The 25,493-nt window shown below is 46.0% G+C and overlaps 1 protein-coding gene across 2 annotated transcripts in view; it reads left to right on the plus strand.

The window, feature by feature from the left end:
- The window catches only part of LOC139240186 (NAD(P) transhydrogenase, mitochondrial-like), a 286,175-nt gene that overhangs the window by 61,324 nt on the left and 199,358 nt on the right, over window positions 1-25,493 (plus strand). For both annotated transcript variants that reach the window (XM_070868615.1, XM_070868624.1), the window contains exons 3-4: window positions 18,790-19,019; window positions 23,292-23,509. In XM_070868615.1, coding sequence (XP_070724716.1) covers window positions 18,790-19,019; window positions 23,292-23,509 — 448 coding nt within the window. The remainder of the gene's footprint in view (window positions 1-18,789; window positions 19,020-23,291; window positions 23,510-25,493) is intronic.

Here is a 25,493-nt window from a genome sequence, read left to right on the forward strand (position 1 = left end):
TTTGCCCACTCACCTAACCTATCCAAGTCACTCTGCAGCCTCATAGCATCCTCCTCGCAGCTCACACTGCCATCCAATTTAGTGTCAAACGCAAATTTGGAGATACTACATTTAATCCCCTCGTCTAAATAATGTATATTGTAAACAGCTGGGGCCCCAGCACAGAACCTTGCGACACCCCTCTAGTCACTGCCTGCCATTCTGAAAAGTACCCATTTATTCCTACTCTTTGCTTCCTGTCTGCCAACCAGTTCTCAATCCACGTCAGCACACTACCCCCAATCCCATGTGCTTTAACTTTGCACATTAATCTCTTGTGTGGGACCTTGTCGAAAGCCTTCTGAAAGTCCAAATACACCACATCAACTGGTTCTCCCTTGTCCACTCTACTGGAAACATCCTCAAAAAATTCCAGAAGATTTGTCAAGCATGATTTCCCTTTCACAAATCCATGCTGACCTGGACCTATCATGTCACCTCTTTCCAAATGCGCTGCTATGACATCCTTAATAATTGATTCCATCATTTTACCCACTATCGATGTCAGGCTGACCGGTCTATAATTCCCTGTTTTCTCTCTCCCTTTTTTAAAAAGTGGGGTTCCATTGGCTACCCTCCACTCCATAGGAACTGATCCAGAGTCTATGGAATGTTGGAAAATGACTGTCAATGCATCCGCTATTTCCAAGGCCACCTCCTTAAGTACTCTGGGATGCAGATCATCAGGCCCTGGGGATTTATCGGCCTTCAATCCCATCAATTTCCCCAACACAATTTCCCGACTAATAAGGATTTCCCTCAGTTCCTCCTTCTTACTAGACCCTCTGACCCCTTTCATATCCGGAAGGTTGGTTGTGTCCTCCTTAGTGAATACCGAACCAAAGTACTTGTTCAATTGGTCTGCCATTTCTTTGTTTCCAGTTATGACTTCCCCTGATTCTGACTACAGGGGACCAACGTTTGCCTTTACTAACCTTTTTCTCTTTACATATCTATGGAAGCTTTTGCAGTCCATTTTGATGTTCCCTGCAAGCTTCCTCTCGTACTCTATTTTCCCTGCCCTGATCAAACCCTTTGTCCTCCTCTGCTGGGTTCTAAATTTCTCCCAGTCCCCGGGTTCACTGCTATTTCTGGCCAATTTGTATGCCACTTCCTTGGCTTTAATACTATCCCTGATTTCCCTTGATAGCCACGGTTGAGCCACCTTCCCTTTTTTATTTTTGCGCCAGACAGGGATGTACAATTGTTGTAGTTCAGCCATGCGGTCTCTAAATGTCTGCCATTGCCCATCCACTGTCAACCCCTTAAGTATCATTCGCCAATCTATCCTAGCCAATTCACGCCTCATACCGTCAAAGTTACACTTCAAGTTCTGGACCATGGTCTCTGAATTAACTGTTTCATTCTCCATCCTAATGCAGAATTACACCATATTATGGTCACTCTTTCCCAAGGGGCCTCGCACAACGAGATTGCTAATTAATCCTCTCTCATTACACAACACCCAGTCTAAGATGGCCTCTCCCCCTAGTTGGTTCCTTGACATATTGGTCTAGAAAACCATCCCTTATGCACTCCAGGAAATCCTCCTCCACCGTATTGTTTCCAGTTTGGTTAGCCCAATCTATATGCATATTAAAGTCACTCATGATAACTGCTGCACCTTTATTGCATGCACCCCTAATTTCCTGTTTGATGCCCTCCCAACATCACTACTACTGTTTGGAGGTCTGTACACACCTCCCACTAGCATTTTCTGCCCCTTGGTATTCCGTAGCTCCACCCATACCGATTCCACACCATCCAAGCTAATGTCTTTCCTTACAATTGCATTAATTTCCTCTTTAACCAGCAACTCCACCCCGCCTCCTTTTCCTTTCTGGCTATCCTTCCTAAATGTTGAATACCCTTGGATGTTGAGTTCCCAGCCTTGGTCACCCTGGAGCCATGTCTCCGTGATGCCAGCCACATCGTATCCGTTAACTGCTATCTGCACAGTTAATTCGTCCACCTTATTCCGAATACGCCTTGCATTGAGGCACAGAGCCTTCAGGCTTGCCTTTTTATTACACTTTGACCCTTTAGAATTTTGCTGTACTGTGGCCCTTTTTGTTTTTTGCCTTGGGTTTCTCTGCCCTCCACTTTTACTCATCTCCTTTCTGTCTTTTGCTTCTGTCTTCATTTTGTTTCCCTCTGTCTCCCTGCATTGGTTCCCATCCCCCTGCCATATTAGTTTAACTCCTCCCCAACAGCACTAGCAAACACTCCCCCTCGGACATTGGTTCCGGTCCTGCCCAGGTGCAGACTGTCCGTTTTGTACTGGTCCCACCTCCCCCAGAACCGGTTCTAATGCCCCAGGAATTTGAATCCCTCCCTGCTGCACCACTGCTCAAGCCACGTATTCATCTGAGCTATCCTGCGATTCCTACTCTGACTAGCATGTGGCACTGGTAGCAATCCCGAGATTACTACTTTTGAGGTCCTACATTTTAATTTAGCTCCTAGCTCCTTAAATTCGTCTTGTAGGACCTCATCCCGTTTTTTACCTACATCGTTGGTACCAATCGTTGGCCATAATGCAAAAATAAAAGCCTCCATAAAATAAACATTCCAAACAAAATTTATAAATCAAATCATGTTATATTGCATACAAATATAAACTAATCACCCTTGTGCATTCCCGTTGTGCCTGTCTTCCATGTGCTGCTACACAGTGCGAACCCAGTGGCTGCAACATGACTGGTGGAAGGCTGCTTACTTTCAGTAGAGAAGACTGCAGACAACCTTGGAGGATGACCTCGAATAGCTCTCAGCTTAGAAGGCTCAGCTGCGGAGTGCAGCATCTCGGCATGAGCGGCAGCAGTCTGGGCTGACTCGCTGATAGGCAACAGCAAGAGCATTGGTGGAGTGGCAATGGTGGGAGGACGAATGCTGTTATCCTGCGAGGGGGCAGCAGGTTTGTGCACCACAGAGCCACTGCCACTCCTCTGGGGCGGCGCCTCATCAATACCACCAATCTAGTTGGCTGACAGATTGCTGGACTGCTGTGAGATTCTGGAAGCCCCTTTGAACACTGGAATCCACAGCCATGGTGACAGCAGTCAGAGGTTGCATGGCACCAAGCTGACCTTGCATGACAGCAGTCTGAGCTTCTGCTGCAGATGTTGAGTGGCTGCTGCTTGTGCTGCAATGGCACCTGAGACATTTGCCATCAGATCCTCCATCATGGTTGGCTCCACCAATGTGTAAATGGAGTTGGCCACCACTCTCATGCTGGAAAGGATGGGCCCTAAGCTCTGTGCCAAGTTGGTGCTGGACTCCTCCATGCTCCTTTATATTGCACACAGGCTTTCTGGCAGGCCGCCCAATGCACCAAGCATTTCATTGTGCTTACCCAGCAACCTTCTTCTGCAGTCTGTCCCATTGAAGTGCTTATCTGAGTCCTCATCTGAATCCTCTACAGCAGAACTCATGTGCGATCTCGCCCCTCGAGCTGGCTCCTGTGCTATCCTCGGTTCCAGTTCTGACTGCAGGCCACTTGTGCCTAGTGTCTCACCACATGAAGATCCTTCCTCTATACCATCTCCAAATTACACGCTGTGTCAGTATCTGAGCTGGTAGCTGCAAGTGTCAAATCGAGTGACGATGTGTCTTCATCATCAATATCTTCTTGCTCTTCAACCACTACCTGGCCAGGTTTCAGTTCTTGGTATCTGAAAGGACAAAGGAACAAGGGTAATGTTGTGATGAAGGAAGACGGGGAGGGGTGGGGGACGTAATAGGTGCATGCTTACACCATCAGCAGCTTGTACATCAGGAGATGAGCGGGAAGTGACATGTGAAAAGGAGAATTAGGTATGAGGATACCATCATCTTCGATGGTTTCAGCCCCGCTGCTGGTCATGGCTTCAGCAAAGGCTGTTCTAAAATGGCCAGTACCGTTTCCTCCATGGGGGTTCGGATGTGCAGACGGGCCTGTCCCCCGCTGGTTAGCTCCTGCTGCCTTCAGATGTGCGCCACCTTCTCCTGCAAGAGAGAGCTAAGTATGTCAGTGAGCGTCGTGTAATGTGTTTGGGTGATGTGGCTGTCATGATTGAAGAGCTGGCAGTGTGTGCAAGCTGAGATGTGGGTGTAAGGCTATGAATGTTAGGTATGAGTCATGATTGACAGAGATTGTTGGTAGGTGAATGATAGGACTGTGGTGCATTGAGTAGTGGCTGAGGCTAATGGTACAGTTGGTAGGATATGACATTTGAAAATGCATTCACTAATCTTGACCATTCGCGTGAGATCATTGAACCTCTTGCGGCATTGCATCCAGGTCCTCGTGGCTTGACTCCTGGCATTTACCGCCACTGCTATCTTATCCCATTGCCTTCTGAGCGTGTGTCTGGAGGGTCTCCTGGCCCCGTGAATATATCACGTTGCTCCTCATTTCCACCTCCTCCACTAAGGCCTCCAGTGCTGCGTCTGAAAACCTTGGAGCCTGCTCTTTGTCATATTGTGCCATTCTTCACTGTTTTCCAGGTCAGATTCACTTCCTGCATGACTTACACTGTTATTTATGAATAAAGAGTCTGACTAGATACTATGAGCTCAAAGTAAAGTGTGACCGTAGTCTTTTAATGCAGGTCTCCAGAGTGCCTTTCCAGCTTGTGAGGCCTCCTTAAGTATGAGTGCTCCCAAGGGATTGTGGGATCCTTTGGGATTCCGGGGATGAACCCTCTGGTGGCTACACAAGGTAGATAAAGGTTTACACATATAACAGCACTCCCCCCCCCCCCGCCCCCCCGCCAAAGTCAGTGCTGTAACTATTTGCAAGGTGAGTCGATCTGGGGCCTTTCTTTCCCTGGTTGATCGTGAAAATGCTGGTTTTGGTGAATCGTTTGTTGGGACCTCGCTAGGCTGCTGTGCAGCTGGGCTGCTGCGAGTGATGAGTTCTGCTTCGTGGTCAACCGCGGTGTCGGTTGCCACTGGTGTGTATACTGGGAGGTCAATGAAGGTAGGGTCCAAAGTGGGTTGCTCTGGATAGTCCGTGAATCGGAATTTGATTTTTTCCAAGTGTTTCCGGTGGATTTGAAAGTTTGACCCAAAACACCCTACTCCCCTCTTTGGCCACAATAGTGCCGGGAAGCCACTTGAGACCTTGACCATAGTTCAACACAAATACAGGATCATTGATTTTAATTTCGCGTGACACATTTGCGCGATATGATATGTACTTTGTTGAAGCCGCCTGCTCGCTACCTGTTTATGTAGATCAGGGTGAACTAACGTCTTAAGTGCTCTTTTCATGAGCAGTTCAGCAGGTGGTATCCCAGTGAGTGAGTTGGGCCTCGTGCGGTAGCTAAACTGGACTTGGGATAGGCGAGTCTGCAGTGAGCCTTCAGTTACCCTCTTCAAGCTCTGCTTGATGGTTTGCACTGCTCTCTCTGCCTGACCATTAGCTACTGGTTTGAATGGGGCAGATGCAACATGTTTGATCCCAATACGGGTCATGAACTCTTTGAACTCGGCATGGACCTCATAGAAACGTTTAAAATTCTGACGGGTTTAGACAGGTTAGATGCAGAAAGAATGTTCCCAATGTTGGGGAAGTCCAGAACCAGGGGTCACAGTCTGAGGATAAGGGGTAAGCCATTTAGGACCGAGATGAGGAGAAACTTCTTCACCCAGAGAGTGGTGAACCTGTGGAATTCTCTACCACAGAAAGTAGTTGAGGCCAATTCACTAAATATATTCAAAAGGGAGTTAGATGAAGTCCTTACTACTCGGGGGATCAAGGGTTATGGCGAGAAAGCAGGAAGGGGGTACTGAAGTTTCATGTTCAGCCATGAACTCATTGAATGGCGGTGCAGGCTAGAAGGGCTGAATGGCCTGCTCCTGCACCTATTTTCTATGTTTCTATGTTTCTATGTGTGTGGCAAACATAGCCCGCAGGCTTTCAATGGTGGCAGCGGACGTGCTTGCCGACATTATTTCACATTCAATCCATTTGGAGTACGCATCTACAACCACTAGGAACATTTTACCCAAAAACGGGCCTGCATAGTCGACATGGACCCTGGACCATGGTTTGGAGGGCCAAGACCATAAACTTAGTGGTGCCTCCCTGGCTGCATTGCTTAACTGCGAGCATGTGTTACATTTATGCACGCAGGACACTTAAGTCTGCATCGATAACGGGCCACCACACCGTGGGATCTGGCTATCGCTTTCATCATTACAATGCCTGGGTGAGTACTGTGGAGATCACTGATGAAAGTGTCCCTGCCCTTCTTGGGGACTACTATCCGATTACCCCACAGAAGGCAGCCTGCCTGTATATAGACATTTAATCTTTGCGCCACCAGTACGGCTTTATCTCTTCCTGGATTTCCACTAGGACACGGGACCAGCTCCTGTGAAGCACACAATTTTTCACCAGGGACAGTAAGGGATCCTGGCTCGTCCAAGTTCTAATCTTTCGGGCTGTGACGGGTGATTGCTCACCCTTGAATGCTTCCATTACCATGACTAAATCTGTGGGCTGTGCCATTTCCACCCCCGTGTGGGGCAATGGCAGCCTACTGAGAGCATCGACCTGTAACGGATGGCGTAGTTGTATGTGGACAACATGAGCGCCCATCTCTATTCGTATTTATCCCCTTTTGGAAAAAACGGATATCAGTGGCTTATGGTCAGTTTCCAATTCAAATTTGAGCCCAAACCGATATTTGATACATTTTCTTTACCCCATAAACACACGCTAACGCTTCTTTTTCAATCATGCTGTCGGCTCGCTCAGGCTTAGAAACATAAAAACAAAGAAAATAGGTGCAGGAGTAGGCCATTCGGCCCTTTGAGCCTGCACCATCATTCAATAAGATCATGGCTGATCATTCACCTCAGTATCCCTTTCCTGCTTTCTCTCTATACCCCTTGATCCCTTTAGCCGTAAGGGCCACATCTAACTCCCCCTTGAATATATCCAATGAACTGGCATCAACAACTCTCTGCGGTCGGGAATTTCACAGGTTAACAACTCTCTGAGTGAAGAAGTTTCTCCTCATCTCAGTCCTAAATGGCTTACCCCTTATCCTTAGACTGTGTCCCCTGATTCTGGACTTCCCCAACATCGGGAACATTCTTCCCGCATCTAACCTGTCCAGTCCTGTCAGAATTTTGTATGTTTCGATGAGATCCCCTCTCATCCTTCTAAACTCCAGTGAATACAGGCCCAGTCGATCCAGTCGCTCCTCATATGTCAGTCCTGCCATCCCGGGAATCAGTCTGGTGAACCTTCGCTGCACTCCCTCAATAGCAAGAACGTCCTTCTTCAGATTAGGAGACCAAAACTGAACATATTATTCCAGGTGAGGCCTCACTAAGGCCCTGTACAACTGCAGTAAGATCTGCCTGCTCCTATATTCAAATCCCCTAGCTATGAAGGCCAACATACCATTTGCCTTCTTCACTGCCTGCTGTACCTGCATGCCAACTTTCAATGACTGATGGACCATGACACCCAGGTCTCGTTGCACCTCCTCGTTTCCTAACCTGCCGCCATTCAGATAATATTCTGCCTTCGTGTTTTTGCCACCAAAGTGGATAACCTCACATTTATCTACATTATACTGCATCTGCCACTCGTTTGCCCACTCACCTAACCTGTCTAAATCACCCTGCAGCCTTTTCGCATCCTCCTCACAGCTCACACCGCCACCCAGCTTAGTGTCATCTGTAAACTTGGAGATATTACACTCAATTCCTTCATCTAAATCATTAATGTATATTGTAAAGAGCTGGGATCCCAGCACTGAGCCCTGCGGCACCCTACTAGTCACTACCTGCCATTCTGAAAAGGACCCGTTTATCCCGACACTCTGCTTCCTGTCTGCCAACCAGTTCTCTACCCACGTCAGTACATTACCCCCAATACCATGTGCTTTGATTTTGCACACCAATCTCTTGTATGGGACTTTGTCAAAAGCCTTTTGAAAGTCCAAATACACCACATCGACTGGTTGCCCCTTGTCCACTCTACTAGTTACATCCTCAAAGCCTAGAAGATTTGTCAAGCAGGATTTCCCTTTCATAAATCCATGCTGACTTGGACCGATCCCATCACTGCTTTCCAAATGTGCTGCTATTTGATCTTTAGTAATTGATTCCAACATTTTCCCCACTACTGATGTCAGGCTAACCGGCCTACAATTACCCGCCTTGTCTCTCCCTCGCTTCTGAAAAAGTGGTGTTCCATTAGCTATCCTCCAGTCCATAGGAACCGATCCAGAGTCGATAGACTGTTGGAAAATGATCATTAATGCATCCACTATTCCTAGGGCTACTTCCTTAAGTACTCTGGGATGCAGACTGTCAGGCCCCAGGGATTTATCGGCTTTCAATCCCATCAATTTTCTTAACACAATTTCCTGCCTAATAAGAATTTCCTTCAGTTCCTCCTTCTCACTCGACCCTCGGTCCCTTAGTATTTCCGGAAGGTTATTTGTGTCTTCCTTCGTGAAGACAGAACCAAAGTATTTGTTTAACTGGTCCGCCATTTCTTTGTTCCCCATTATAAATTCACCTAAATCTGACTGCAAGGGACCTACATTTGTCTTCACTAATCTTTTTCTCTTCACATATCACATATCTATGCCACCCCACTTCCTTTTCTTTTCTGTCTATCCTTCCTAAATGTTGAATACCCCTGGATGTTGAGTTCCCAGCCTTGGTCACCCTGGAGCCATGTCTCCGTGATGCCAATTACATCATATCCGTTAACTGCTATCTGCGCAGTTAATTTGTTCACCTTATTGCGATACTTCTCGCATTGGGGCACAGACCCTTCAGGCTTGTTTTTTTAACACCCTTTGCCCCTTTAGAATTTTGCTGTAATGTGGCCCTTTTTGCTTTTTGCCTTGGGTTTCTCTGCCCTCCACTTCTACTTTTCTTCATTCTATCTTTTGCTTCTACCCGCATTCTACTTTCCTCTCCCTGCATAGGTTCCCATCCCCCTGCTATATTCGTTTAACCCCTCCCCAACAGCAGAGCCACCCACAGTGCCATGAACTTGGCTGTTGCTGCTCTCCCCTGATGAGTCAGCCCCCTCAACAATACCCAAAGCGGTGTATTTGTTTTGCAGGGGGATGACCGCAGGGGACTCCTGCACTACCTTCTTGTTGGTCACCCATCCCCTATCTGGCTGTGTAACCTTTACCTGCGGTAAGACCCACTCACTAAACGTGCTATTGACGTCATTCTCAGCATCGAGGATGCTCCAGAATGAATCTACCTGCCGCTCTAGTGCCGCAACGCGGTCTGTCAGGAGCTGCAGCCGGATACACTTCCCGCATATGTAGACGTCAGGGAAGCGTCCCTGACTTCCACATAGTACAGGAGGAGCATAACACGTGTCCGAGCTCTCCTGCCATGACTTAACCCCTAAATTAACTTAACTTGCCAACAATAATGCTAAAGATTACTTACTGATAAAGAAAAGAAAAAGAAAAACTGCTCACCAATCACCAGCCAATCACTTACCCCCTTGGCTGTGACGTCACCTTTCGATTTCTTTCTAATTTTTTGCCTTCTCTCCCTACTGCAGCTGCACCAGCTGGGCCTTTATAGGCCGCTCCGACATCCCCGGACTCCCCGTTGCTCTCAATACCGCCTCCTGGATGAATGCTGGGCCTTTATAGGCCGCTCCGACGTCCCCAGATTCCCCGCTGCTCGCACTCCCGCCTCCTGGACGAATGCTAGGCCTTTATAGGCCGCTCCGACATCCCCGACTCCCCACTGCTCGCACTCCCGCCTCCTGGACGAATGCTGGGCCTTTATAGGCCGCTCCGACGTCCCCAGACTCCCCGCTGCTCGCACTCCCGCCTCCTGGATAACTGCTGGGCCTTTCTAGGCTGCTCCGACGTCCCCGGACTCCCCACTGCTCGCACTACAGACAGACTTCTGGATGCATAAGCAACCGGTTGCAATTTCCCAGATTCATTAGCTTGTTGCAATACACATCTGACCCCGTAGGACGACGCATCACATGCTAGTACCAAACGCTTACATGGATCATACAACACAAGCAATTTGTTTGAGCATAACAATTTTCTAGTTTTTACAAAGACATTTTCTTGGCTTTTGCCCCATACCCATTCGTCTCCTTTACACAGTAAGACATGCAGTGGTTCGAACAGTGTGCTGAGACCCGGTAAGAAGTTACCAAAGTAGTTCAGGAGGCCTAGAAATGACCGCAGCTCCGTCATGTTCTGTGGCCTCGGTGTGTTCTCGATTGCCTCCGTCTGGAATCGGTGGTCCTGATGCATTCTTCTCCCAAGGAACTCCACTTCAGATGCCAGGAAAACGCACTTCGAGCGTTTTAACTGGAGCCTCACCCAGTTGAGTCGACTAAGAACCTCCTCCAGGTTCTGCAGATGCTCGACTGTGTCCCAACCTGTAACCAAGGTGTCGTCCTGGAAGACCACTGTGCGCGGAACCGACTTCAGTAAGCTGTCCACATTTCTCTGGAATATCGCCGCGGCTGATCGAATCCCAAACGGACATCTAGAAACATAGAAACATAGAAAATAGGTGCAGGAGTAGGCCATTCGGCCCTTCTAGCCTGCACCGCCATTCAATGAGTTCATGGCTGAACATTCAACTTCAGTACCCCATTCCTGCTTTCTCGCCATACCCCTTGATCCCCCTAGCAGTAAGGACCTCATCTAACTCCTTTTTGAATATATTTAGTGAATTGGCCTCAACAACTTTCTGTGGTAGAGAATTCCACAGGTTCACCACTCTCTGGGTGAAGAAGTTCCTCCGCATCTCGGTCCTAAATGGCTTACCCCTTATCCTTAGACTGTGACCCCTGGTTCTGGACTTCCCCAACATTGGGAACATTCTTCCTGCATCTAACCTGTCTAACCCCGTCAGAATTTTATATGTTTCTATGAGGTCCCCTCTCATTCTTCTGAACTCCAGTGAATACAAGCCCAGTTGATCCAGTCTTTCTTGATAGGTCAGTCCCGCCATCCCGGGAATCAGTCTGGTGAACCTTCGCTGCACTCCCTCAATAGCAAGAATGTCCTTCCTCAGGTTAGGAGACCAAAACTGTACACAATACTCCAGGTGTGGCCTCACCAATGCCCTGTACAACTGTAGCAACACCTCCCTGCCCCTGTACTCAAATCCCCTTGCTATGAAGGCCAACATGCCATTTGCTTTCTTAACCGCCTGCTGCACCTGCATGCCAACCTTCAATGACTGATGTACCATGACACCCAGGTCTCTTTGCACCTCCCCTTTTCCTAATCTGTCACCATTCAGATAATAGTCTGTCTCTCTGTTTTTACCACCAAAGTGGATAACCTCACATTTATCCACATTATACTTCATCTGCCATGCATTTGCCCACTCACCTAACCTATCCAAGTCGCTCTGCAGCCTCACAGCATCCTCCTCGCAGCTCACACTGCCACCCAACTTAGTGTCATCCGCAAATTTGGAGATACTACATTTAATCCCCTCATCTAAATCATTAATGTACAGTGTAAACAGCTGGGGCCCCAGCACAGAACCTTGCGGTACCCCACTAGTCACTGCCTGCCATTCTGAAAAGTACCCATTTACTCCTACTCTTTGCTTCCTGTCTGACAACCAGTTCTCAATCCATGTCAGTACACTACCCCCAATCCCATGTGCTCTAACTTTGCACATCAATCTCTTGTGTGGGATCTTGTCGAACGCCTTCTGAAAGTCCAAATATACCACATCAACTGGTTCTCCCTTATCCACTCTACTGGAAACATCCTCAAAAAATTCCAGAAGATTTGTCAAGCATGATTTCCCTTTCACAAATCCATGCTGACTTGGACCTATCATGTCACCTCTTTCCAAATGCACTGCTATGACATCCTTAATAATTGATTCCATCATTTTACCCACTACCGATGTCAGGCTGACCGGTCTATAATTCCCTGTTTTCTCTCTCCCTCCTTTTTTAAAAAGTGGGGTTACATTGGCTACCCTCCACTCCATAGGAACTGATCCAGAGTCAATGGAATGTTGGAAAATGACTGTCAACGCATCCACTATTCCCAAGGCCACCTCCTTAAGTACTCTGGGATGCAGTCCATCAGGCCCTGGGGATTTATCGGCCTTCAATCCCATCAATTTCCCCAACACAATTTCCCGGCTAATAAGGATTTCCCTCAGTTCCTCCTCCTTACTAGACCCCCCGACCCCTTTTATAACCGGAAGGTTGTTCGTGTCCTCCTTCGTGAATACCGAACCAAAGTACTTGTTCAATTGGTCCGCCATTTCTTTGTTCCCCGTTATGACTTCCCCTGATTCTGACTGCAGGGGACCTACGTTTGTCTTTACTAACCTTTTTCTCTTTACATATCTATAGAAACTTTTGCAATCCGTCTTAATGTTCCCTGCAAGCTTCTTCTCATACTCCATTTTCCCTGCCCTAATCAAACCCTTTGTCCTCCTCTGCTGAGTTCTAAATTTCTCCCAGTCCCCAGGTTCGCTGCTATTTCTGGCCAATTTGTATGCCACTTCCTTGGCTTTAATACTATCCCTGATTTCCCTTGATAGCCACGGTTGAGCCACCTTCCCTTTTTTATTTCTATGCCAGACAGGAATGTACAATTGTTGTAGTTCATCCATGCGGTCTCTAAATGTCTGCCATTGCCCATCCACAGTCAACCCCTTAAGTATCATTCGCCAATCCATCTCAGCCAATTCACGCCTCATACCTTCAAAGTTAGCCTTCTTTAAGTTCTGGACCATGGTCTCTGAATTAACTGTTTCATTCTCCATCCTAATGCAGAATTCCACCATATTATGGTCACTCTTCCCCAAGGGGCCTCGCACAACGAGATTGCTAATTAATCCTTTCTCATTACATAACACCCAGTCTAAGATGGCCTCCCCCCTAGTTGGTTCCTCGACATATTGGTCTAAAAAACCATCCCTTATGCACTCCAGAAAATCCTCCTCCACCGTATTGCTTCCAGTTTGGTTAGCCCAATCTATGTGCATATTAAAGTCACCCATTATAACTGCTGCACCTTTATTGCACGCACCCCTAATTTCCTGTTTGATGCCCTCCCCAACATCACTACTACTGTTTGGAGGTCTGTACACAACTCCCACTAACGTTTTTTGCCCTTTGGTGTTCTGCAGCTCTACCCATATAGATTCCACATCATCCAAGCTAATGTCCTTCCTATCTATTGCCTTAATCTCCTCTGTTGTAAATGAAGAGACCTTTGCGCGTGTTGATGCAGGTGAGACCCTTCGATGATTCCTCCAGTTCCTGCGTCATGTAGGCCGTGGTCAAGTCCAGCTTCGTGAATGTCGTTCCTCCTGCCAGCGTCGCAAAAAGGTCATCAGCCTTTGGTAGTGCGTATTGATCCTGCAGGGAGAAACGATTGATAGTTACTTTGTAATCACCACAGATTTTGACGGTGCCGTCTCCCTTGAGGACTGGAATAATCGGACTGGTTGACTCGTTGAATTCGATCGCCGAAATGAAGCCCTCTCGTTGCAGCCGGCCCAGCTCAATCTCCACCCTCTCTCATCATGTACGGTGCTGCTCTCGCCTTAAGATGGATGGATCTCGCCCCCAGAATTAGGTGGATCTGCACTTTTGCTCCTTGGAACTTCGCGATGCCTGGTTCGAACAGCGAGGGGAATTTGTTTACGACATGGACACACGAAGTGTCGTCAGCGGATGACAGCGCTCGGACATCGTCCCAGTTCCAGCGTATCTTTCCCAGCCAGCTCCTGCCGAGCAGCTTGGGACCATCGCCCGGTACCACTCAGAGTGGTAGCTTGTGCACCGCTCCATCGTAGGAGACCTTTACAGTAGCACTGCCGATTACGGGAATCAGTACCTTTGTGTAAGTTCTCAGTCCAGAGCGAATGGGAGTCAGGACTGGTCTTGAGGCCTTGCTGCACGACAATTTATCGAAAGTCTTTTTGCTCATAATGGACTGGCTCTCGCCCGTGTCCAGCTCCATTGACACTAGGAGTCCATTTAATTCAACCTTCATATCGGGGGACACTTTGTGGTTAATGTGTGCACCCCATATACCTCTGCCTCCTCGGTCTGAGGCTCTGGTTTGTCATGATCTGCCGTGGATCTGTCCTCCTCTGCAACATGGTGGTTTGCAGGATTAGCAGGATTTGCAGCTCGCCTGCACATATGTTTGAGGTATCCCATTGTTCCACAGCCCTTGCAAACGTACCCTTTGAAGCGGCATGAATGGAACCGATGATCACCCCCGCAGCACCAACAAGTTGTTAATGGCCTTGCATTCATCAACCTTGATGGTGGACTCTGAGACATCTGCGGACGTGCAGCTGCTGGCATGTGGGGCCTGCCCTGTACGTTTCGATTTGAAAACAACATCACTTTGTTCACAGTACTTGTAGCAGTTCTCGTGTGCTGAGAGATTTGCTTAGTATTGTCACTGGTGGCAATGAACGCCTGGGCTATCGCAATGGCTTTACTCAAGGTTGCGGTCTCTACAGTCAAAAATTTGTGAAGTATCACTTCATGGCCAATGCCAAGTACGAAGCAGTCCCTGAGCATGTGCTCCAAATGTACTTCAAATTCGCAATGTCCTGCAAGGCGTCTCAGTTTGGCGACATAGCTCGCCACTTCCTGGCCTTCAGACCTTTTGTAGGTGTAGAACCGGTACCTCGCCATCAGAACGCTTTCCTTCGGGTTCAGATGCTCCCAGAGCAGTGTGCACAAATCATCATACGATTTCTCTGTAGGTTTCGCTGGAGCAAGCAGATTTTTCATGAGGCCATACGTTTCTGCCTGCAAATGGTGAGGGGAATCGTCCTACGTTTGGCAGCGTTCGCTTCTCCTTCCAGCTCTTTGCCATGAAGTATTGGTCGAGTCGCTTCACAAAGATTTCCCAATCATCTCCCTCCGAAAATTTCTCCACGATGCCCGCTGTTCTCTGCATCATTGGGTTCGTCATCTGTATCTCGTCGCCAGTTGTTATGTATGAATAAAGAGTCTGACTAGAATTTGTGAGCTCAAAGTAAAGTGTGACCGTAGTCTTTTATTACAGGTCTTCAAAGTGCTTCTCCAGCCTGTGAGGCCTCATTAAGTACCAGTGCTCCCAAGGAATTGTGGGATCTCTTGGGACTCCAGGGGATGAGTCCTCTGGTGGCTACACAAAGTATATACATGTTTAGAAACATAGAAAATAGGTGCAGGAGTAGGTCATTCGGCCCTTCGAGCCTGCACCGCCATTCAATAAGATCATGGCTGATCATTCCCTCAGTACCCCTTTCCTGCTTTCTCTCCATACCCCTTGATCTGTTTTGCCGTAAGGGCCATATCTAATTCCCTCACGAATATATCCAATGAACTGGCATCAACAACTCTTGCGGCAGGGAATTCCACAGGTTAACAACTCTCTGAGTGAAGAAGTTTTTCCTCATCTCAGTCCTAAATGGCCTACCCCATATCCTACGACTATGTCCCCTGGTTCTGGACTTCCCCAACACCGGGAACATTCTTCCCACATCTAAACTGTCCAGTCCCGTCAGAATCTTATACGTTTCTGTGAGATCCCCTCTCATCCTTCTAAACTCCAGTGAATAAAGGCCTAGTTGATCAAGTCTCTCCTCATATGTAAGTCCAGCCATCCCGGGAATCAGTCTGGTGAACCTTCGCTGCACTCCCTCAATAGCAAGAACATCCTTCCTCAGATTAGGAGACCAAAACTGAACACAATATTCCAGGTGAGGCCTCACCAAGGCCCTGTACAACTGCAGTAAGACCTCTCGGCTCCTATACTTAAATCCCCTTGCTATGAAGGCCAACATACCATTTGCCTTCTTTACCGCCTGCTGTACCTGCATGCCAATTTTCAATGATTGATGAACCATGACACCCAGGTTTCGTTGCACCTCCTCTTTTTCTAATCTGCCGCCATTCAGATAATATTCTGCCTTCGTGTTTTTGCCCCCAAAATGGATAACCTCACATTTATTCACATTATACTGCATCTGCCATGCATTTGCGCACTCACCTAACCTGTCCAAGTCACCCTGTAGCCTCTTAGCGTCCTCCTCACAGCTCACACTGCCACCCAGTTTAGTGTCATCTGCAAACTTGGAGATATTACATTCAATTCCTTCATCTAAATCATTAATGTATATTGTAAAGAGCTGGGGTCCCAGCACTGAGCTCTGCGGCACTTCACTAGTCACTGTCTGCCATTCCGTAAAGGATCCGTTTATCCCGACTTTCTGCTTCCTGTCTGCTAAATAGTTCTCTATCCATGTCACTACATTACCCCCAATACCATGCACTTTGATTTTGCACACCAATCTCTTGTGCGGGACCTTGTCAAAAGCCTTTTGAAAGTTCAAATACACCACATCCACTGGTTTTCCCTTGTCCACTCTTCTAGTTACATCCTCAAAAAATTCCAGAAGATTCGTTAAGCATGATTTCCCTTTCATAAATCCATGCTGACTTGGTCCGATCCTGTCACTGCTTTCCAAATGCGCTGCTATTTCATCCTTAATGATTGATTCCAACATTTTCCCCACTACTGATGTCAGGCTAACTGGTCTATCATTACCCGGTTTCTCCCTCCCTCCTTTTTTAAAAAGTGGTGTTACATTAGCTACCCTCCAGTAATAGGAACTGATCCAGAGTCGATAAACTATTGGAAAATGATCACCAATGCTTCCACTATTTCTCGGTCACTTCATTAAATACTCTGGGATGCAGACTATCAGGCCCCAGGGATTTATCGGCCTTCAATCCCATCAATTTCTCGAACACAGTTTCCCGCCTAATATGGATATCCTTCAGTTCCTCCTTCTCACTAGACCCACTGTCCCCTAGTACAATCCGGAATGTTATTTGTGTCTTCCTTCGTGAAGACATAACCGAAGTATTTGTTCAATTGGTCTGCAATTTCTTTGTTCCCCATTATAAATTCACTTGAATCCGACTGCAAGGAACCTACATTTGTCTTCACTAATCTTTTTCTCTTCACATATTTATAGAAGCTTTTGCAGTCAGTTTTTATGTTCCCTGCAAGCTTCCTCTCGTATTCTATTTTCCACCTCTTAATTAAACCCTTAGTCCTCCTCTGTTCAATTCTAAATTTCTCCCAGTCCTCAGGTTTGTTGCTTTCTCTGTCCAATTTATATGCCTCTTCCTTGGTTTTAACACTATCCTTAATTTCCCTTGTTAGCCACGGTTGAGCCACCTTCCCCGTTTTATTTTTACTCCAGACAGGGATGTACAATTGCTGAAGTTCATCCATGTGATCTTTAAACGTTTGCCATTGCTTATCCACCGTCAACCCTTTAAGTATCCTTTGCCAGTCTATTCTAGCCAATTCACTCCTCATACCGTCGAAGTTACCTTTCCTTAAGTTCAGGACCCTAGTTTCCGAATCAACTGTGTCACTCTCCATCTTAATAAAGAATTCTACCATATTATGGTCACTCTTCTGTTTACACATATAACAGACATCACCTGCTTCAGCCACAATACTCCTCCCCTTTAAGAAGTTCAGGCTTGCTTTAAGCAGCGTAGGTTTTAACTGGTCCGAGCAAGTAATGATTTTGGGACCACTGCTGATGCGTGTAGCCAGTCAACAGCATGGTCAGTGCTGGCTGCACTCTGAAGTCAATGACATGAGCAGACAGCACGAATTGGCGTGCTGCCTGCATTACATTGAGTGGCTTAATCACGCATTGTGATACTCATGCCTGTTTTTGGGGGTTATCGAATTTAGCCCCCTTTAACTTTTATCGTTTTGGAAGTGACACTGAGTTAAATTAAATATTGTAATTAATTAAATCTTCAGGTTTTTAAAATTGGTTAATCTTAATAAACTTGACACCTAGGCAATAAAACCTGTGCTGAAACTGTCATGTGGTATTTTCCATTACTTGGATATATTAGAAAACTATGGTGACAACTTGTACCATTTCCAGTGTATACCTCATCATTAAAGGGATTTATTTTTCACTCTTTGTCTCTGATCCCAGATTTATTTTATGAGGTTATGTTTTGGGTCATAAAGGGTGAGGGCGTGCTAATTGAATAGGACTTTTGCATCAAGCAGAAGAGAAAAGGTACTTGAGATACTATTATCCAGAGCACTGTAGTTTGGGTTGAAGTCAGGCACCATTTTGAGAGGATTCAGCATGTGATTTATGCTGATTATCAAAAACCCTCGACCCTTGATCTCCAAACATGACTTGTGAGCTTCTCTTAAAACATGGCTCCAAAAATGTGTTCGATAGGAAGTGTTTTAATGCACAAAAAGTTTTGAGGGCTATTAATAAGATGTTATAATTGAATTCTTAAAAAAAAGGAGTATTTGTTTTTTTACTGCATCTGTATTACATAGTACAGAGCCCATTTTTTTCTCTTGTTGGTCACTAAAAGTAGAGGGAAGCCCATTAAAGTCTTGTCTGATAGCCAGACCATTCCATTTGGGAGCCAATGTTTTTTCTTAAATTACAGTTCAGGTGTTATTTTCAGTGCTGACAGTTTATGCTAAAATGTTTAACTTTTTCCAACTGTGGAACTGTTTTATGGAAAAAAACACACAAATAGAATTAGGCCACTGTTTCTTTAGCGAGGATCTGGGGAGAAAATCGCCATATCGTGAGAATGGAGTATGATTATGTAAGATGGCAGAAAAGAGCACAAGTATTCCTTGCTTTATTTGTTGTATAGTTCACATTATTGCAGTAGTTAACGGGTGGAATGTTTATTTGTGATGGTAGGAATTCCCTATAAACAACTGACAGTAGGAGTCCCTAAAGAGATCTTCCAGAATGAGAAGCGAGTGGCTTTGTCTCCAGCTGGTGTTCAAGCTCTGGTGAAACAAGGATTTAATGTGGTGATAGAATCTGGTGCTGGCGAAGCAGCTAAATTTTCTGATGACCAATACAGAGAAGTTGGTGCCAAAATTATGGGGGCCAAGGAAGCCCTGGGTTCAGACCTCATTGTCAAGGTAAAAATTTTTTTTAATGTCTTTAAATTGTTATGTTGTTCTGCATTTCACAGTACCATATAGTGAGATATTGAAGACACTAACCTACAGTTCTGTCTTCTTTAGCAGTAACTATTATGTTTCTTGATCCTTTTTGGTGAATACACTGCCTTCTCTGGTTACATAAGAAATAGGAGCAGGAGTAGGCCATTTGGCCCCTCGAGCCTGGTTAGCGGGGTTTGGCAAGAATATTTAACATTTGGAGGGTTGAGATTCTTCTCTCTCTTAATTTTAGTGGAAAGTACATTTTAGGTAGGGAGCACCAGCTTATTTGCATGGACTGTCACTGAAACTGGTGAAGAATTTCATCTCAGGACTGTTGCTCGTTTAATTTTACTCGAAATTGCTAAATTGTTTTCTAAACTTCAGTTAAATTTTGGAGGTTGTCTTGGGACACCTACTTTTGATACAAATTACTTCCCTCACCCTCAACAAAACAGTTTATGTAAAAAATGGGTGTTCTTCCTTCTACTTGGAGAAACCACGACATTTTAATGCAATTAGCAGCTTGCTGGATAAGTGATTTCCATCCATATCTGCTTCTCTGATATATATATATATATATATGGTGGGCTCATCTGATGTTATTAGCTGTTCTGATAAGAACGGGATCTACATCCTTCTCAGTTTGGGATGCTGATCCCAGAGCTCTGAAATGGTTTAAAAGTTCTTTGTCAGCTCAAAAGCGATCTCCTATTTTGGTATGTTCTAAACATTCCCAAGAATTTTTTTTTTCTGATAACATTGCACATTGGTATGATAAATGGTTGGATCTGGGTTTTAAAGAATAGCGGTGCTTATTTTATGATAGTGATGTCCCCACCCAAGATCAAATAGCCTGCTAACTGTCTAGCCCTGTAGATGAAAGGTAATCATTTGGTCAAGACACCGCAGCAAGAATCAGTGCCTTTGGGGGCTAGGGGAGAAACTGTGCTGGGAATGGGAAATTTTTTTAAATAATGAAATAAAAACAGAAAATGCTGGAAATACTCAGCAGGTCAGGCAGCATCTGTGGAGAGAGAAACATAGTTCACGTTTCAGGTCGATGACCCTTCGTCAGAACTGGGAAAAGTTCAAGATGTAACAGATTTTAAACAAGTGTAGGGGCAGGGAAAGGGGGAGGGGAGGGAAGAACAAAAGGGAAGATCTGTGATAGGGTGGAAGGCAGAAGTGATTAAGAGACAAAAGGGATGATGGTGCAAGGCAAAAGGAGATGGTATTGGAACAAGTTAAGAAACAAAAAGATGAGTCTAGATAGGGTGTAAATGGAAATGGAATCATCAACAGCTGCCATGGGAAAGAGGGAAAAACCAGGAAAAAAGGGAAAAAAAATATAGGGGCAGGGGTCACGGGCTGAAATTGCTGAACTCGATGTTGAGTCCAGAAGATTGTCAGGTGCCTAATCTAAAGATCAGGTGCTGTTCCTCGAGCTTGTGTTGAGCTTCATTGCAACAGTGTAGGAGGCCTAGGACGGAGATATCAGAGTGGGAGTGGAGTGGAGAATTAAAGTGACAGGTGACCGGAAGCTCGGGGTCACACTTACGGACTGAATGGAGGTATTCCACAAAGCTGTCGCCCAATCTGCGTTTGGTCTCCCCAGTGTAGAGGAGACCACATCGTGAGCAGCGAATACAGTATACTAAATTGATGGAAGTACAAGTAAATCGCTGTTTCACCTGGACGGAGTGTTTGGGGTCCTGGACAGTGGGAAGGGAGGAAATAAAAGGGCAGGTGTTGCATCTCCTGCGTTTGCATGGGAAGGTGCTGTAGGAAGGGGTGCTGGGGGTGATTGAAGACTGGACCAGGGTGTTGTGGAGGGAGTGGTCCCTTCAGAATGCTGAAAGGGGAAGGGAGGGGAAGATGTGTTTGGTGGTGGGCTCACGATGGAGGTGGTGGAAATGGCAGAGGATGATCTGTTGAACATGGACGCTGGTGGGGTGAAAGGTGATGACAAGGGGAATCCTATCGTGGTTCTGAGAGGGAGGGGAAGGGGTGAGAGTAGATATGCGGGAAATAGAATGGACACAGTCGAGGGCCATGTCAACCACGGTAGAGGGGTTGAGGAAAAAGTAAGGTATATCGGAAGCACTAGTATGGAAGGTGGCATCATCAGAACAGATGCGACGGAGAAACTGGGAGAATGGAATGAGGTCCTTACAGGAAGCGGGGTGGGTGGAAGTGTAGTCCAGGTAGTGTGGGCTTATAGGGAATGTTTATCAATAGTCTATCCCCAGAAATGGAGACAGAGAAGTCGAGGAAGGGAAGGGAAGAGTTGGAGATGGATCATGTGAAGGTGAGGGAAGGGTGAGAATTGGAATCACAATGAATGAAGTTTTCTAGTTTAGGGCATGTAGGGTGTTTTGTGTGTCCCTTGAGTCGACCTGTGCTTTAAAACTCTCCGGTTCGGGTTATCTCCCTTTGGACGGCTGGAGCTTTTGCCAATAGTTCCTGCCTAGCCCGTCGATCAGCGGGTAATCCCACAGAGAGAGAGAGAGACCAAGGTCAGATAGATCTTCTCCTATGCCCAATCCGCAGCGTCCCCAGCGGGATTACTGTCTAACCCGGCCGTGAGCGGATGCCACCCGGTTGGTCTTCCAAATTATACCGCGAACCACAAGCCCCACAACCCTCAAGTTCAGACCCAAGGAGTTACTATGGATAGATTATAATTGACTCAGACAAAATGAAACGGTTCAGGTTGCTCAAAGATTGATTCCTTTTATTACACTCACAAAACGACAACCTCTACTCCTCTCGCTTACGGCTTAAAGAGTAGGTGACTGTGGACACTAGCTTAAAAACCTTAATACCCACCCTGTCGGTTACGGCGAACCAACCCCCTTCCCAGAATCTAAGCCTAGATAATGGAAACCCTTCTAACTAAACCCCTCTCCTGGTTTGGTCAGAACCCACACTTGAAGCCTCCTCACACACAACATGTTAGCTTGCGTCTCGGACACTTGCAGTTCCTCAGCAGCCAAACAGGCTGGCAGTCTTGGGGATTTCCAGAGTTGTATGTTGGATATAATTACCAGCCCTTGTCATTGTTTCACGTGGCCCTGGGTCCGTTCGACTCTAAAAACAAAACCGTGCCTAACAGAGGCATGCGACGAGGCCTGGAGAGTTATGTTCAGGTGGTACAGTGAGGCACTCACTTTGGGCGTTCCTGGAGAGTTGACAGGCGCGTAGGTACGCGGGGAATCCCATTCCAGATGGTGAAAAAAAGTAAGCCACCGAATCCCCCAAAGTTCAGCATCTTTATACCCCATATAATACACAAAACTGGCTGGGCGATTTCTGGTTACCATGGTCGCAGAGATGCTAGTTGGTCTTCCTGGTGACGTTTCTGTCCTGGATTGGTTATCTCGATGAAAACAATGGTAGGTCATTTCTGTAAATGAGCAGTTCTCAAAGTGCTAACTGTTTGTTGAGTTCTTGACTGCTCCTTCATTGAAAGAGTCTAGAGGTGTTACATTTGGCCTGCAAACCTCATTGTCCATCCAGACATACCAGCTCCACGGACAAAAGGTGTTTTTCCACAACTCACACAAAGTTCGAAATGAAAAGGCCTCTGCCTTTCATGACGTCGGCATTGAGACTGGTCCCATAGCAACCCAAAAGACAGACAGCTCCTGCTATACTTCACAGAAACCAAAAACCAGTCCTTTTAAAGTCCAAACTCCATTTTGAAATGCAGCCCCCATGTGCAGCCCATTTTAAAAGGGTACAGGTCCAAAAATCCTTCCGGCCCGTACACACACTGATGTTGGCACCGGCCAAATCCTACAGACGAGAGCAGGAAACGGCACCGATACAGTCATCAATGTATCAGTGTACCGGAAAAAGAGGTGAGGGAGGGAACCTGAGTAGAACTGGAACAAGGAATGTTCCACATATCCCACGAAAAGGCAGGCATAGCTAGTACCCATGCGGGTTCCCATAGCAACACCTTTAATTTGGAGGAAGTGAATGGAATCAAAGGAGAAGTTGTTCAATGTGAGAACAAGTTCAGCCAGGCGGAGGAGGGTGTGGTGGATGGTGACTGGTTGGGCCTCTGCTCGAGGAAGAAGCGGAGTACCCTCAGGCCGTCCTGGTGGGGGATGGTGCTACATAATGAAGCAGGAAAAAACTTTTTTAAAAGACTTATTTCTTGTAAGCTGTCATATGTGTAACTATTTCATAGAATAAAATGCGTTGTAATCTTATTGTATACTTATCAAATGTTTCTTTAAGGTTCGGGCTCCAACCTTCAACACTGGACTTGGAGTTCACGAGGCTGACCTGCTAAAAGATGCAGCAACACTGGTCAGCTTCATCTACCCAGCTCAGAACCAAGAGCTGCTCGATAAACTCTCTTTGCATAAGACTACGGTGTTAGCAATGGAACAGGTTCCCCGCGTTACAATTGCCCAGGGGTACGATGCTCTTAGTTCGATGGCCAATATTGCAGGGTAAGAAACATTACTGTTTTGTGATTGCTTGCACTGAAAATATTACCTGTGGCTTAGTGATATTTGAAGAATTTTGAGATGAATGTGAACCATTGTACCTTAAATTTCCCCTTCTCTCCCCATTATTTTAGTGATGCCCCCCACAATCCTTTTTGTTGAAAAGACTCCTCTTTCCTCATTGCCTTCCCTGTTTTCTTTTCCTTCTCACTCCTCATGTCCTCTCACCCCTCATGGAAAGTGATTCATTTCCACAGTGTTCTCTCTCTTCATGGAAATGTATAGACAGGAAATAATTTGTGCAATGCTATTGTTTTAGCATTGTATGTGCAAAGGTAGATGCTAGAGTACAGCAGTGTAGTGGCTGGATTAGCAATCCAGAGGCCTGGACTAATAATCCAGAGAATGGGAGCTCAGATCTCATCATGGCAATCTGACAATTTGAATTCAGTTAAAGTAATGGTGGGACTGAGAAGCTGATATCAGCAAAAAGTGAACATGAAGCAATCGGATTGTGGTAAAAGCCCATGTGGTTCACAGAGGCCCTGTGGAGAAGGAAACCTGTTGTCTTTACCCGGTCTGGCCTACATCTGACTCCAGTCCCATACCAACATGGTTGTCTTTTAACTGCCCTCTGAAGTTGCCTAGCAAGCTACTCAGTTGTATTAAACCACAAATAACAAGAATAAAACCAACAGCGACTTCCTACCAAAAGCATTGTGGGAGCGTCTTCAACATACTGAGTGCAGTGATTCAAGAGGGTGTCCCACCATCACCTCAGGGCAAGTAGGGATGGGCAATAAATGCTGGGCTTGCCAGTGACACCCACATCTCGAGAGTGAATATTAAATAGACTTTTTTTCTCTCCATTCTTTTTCTAAGGAATTACTAAGAAATTTATTCTGGGGATGGTACATATTAATGTAATAGCATGAAATGCAACTGAGTGTAGGACATGGATTTTTGCCTGCAATTCCATCCACTGGAATTGCTTTGTTGATCTCCAATGAATTAAATGAGTTAGCTCGTAGGATATTAGCTCAACTAGTTATTTTCTCAACTTCCAAAAACTTGATTGAAATGTATTAGATAATGGCCCAGAAATCACAGCCTCCCCGAGTTCGTACAGTGTTTCTACAGACCCGGGAAGGCATCAGAAAAGCCGGTTTTCGGTGCGCTGCGCACGCGCTGAAAACCGGCTTTTCCGATCCGTCAAGTTTCTGGCTTGACAGATCTTCGCATATCGGGAGCGAGGACATTCCCACAGCAGAGATTGGGCTATTTGCCCATCTCCTGCCCTGCGAATGTCCTTAAAACTCTTGCGCCTGGTAAGAGTTTAAAAACATATCAAAAACATATTAAAATAAAATTTTAAAATACATATTTATGTTAAAAACCCTGCCCACTCAGGTAATTTTATTTTAAACCATTAAAACTTTAAAAAAAAAAATCGGCAAATATTTTTTTTTTCTAGAACATTTCTATCAACTTTAATTTCTATAGTGTATTTATGTGAGGTGTTTTTTTAATGTTTTATGTAGTGTTTGGGTGTTTGGCGGTGTTTCTCATTCATAGTAATAGGAATTCCGGAATTACGAAAGTTCTATTACTATGAATGAGAATATACTATACCTGATTGGCTGCCCACAGCCATGTGACTCCAGCTCCAGGCCTGCGCATGTCCTGACATGCACGTGCTGCGAGGCGCAGTCAGGAGAGGCCTCCATACCGGGATCCCGCAGCAGCTTCAGGTAGGTGCACTTGTTTTTTCTAGAATCCAGTCGACGCCCGCGGGAAGGAGAAACCGGGATTTCTGGGCCAATATATTCTTCTATCTGTCTAGAGAAATCATAATTTTGAATTTGCTGGAAGTCCACTAGATTTTGCAACACGCTTGATGATGTGTGTGGTCAGGAATAGGCCCATTAATTTGCTGCTCAATCCTAGATACCATGTCTTACGCTTGATTTAAATGCACCGTGCAAAT

The sequence above is a fragment of the Pristiophorus japonicus genome, chromosome 2 (assembly GCF_044704955.1).
Source record: "Pristiophorus japonicus isolate sPriJap1 chromosome 2, sPriJap1.hap1, whole genome shotgun sequence".
Lineage (NCBI taxonomy): Eukaryota > Metazoa > Chordata > Chondrichthyes > Pristiophoridae > Pristiophorus > Pristiophorus japonicus.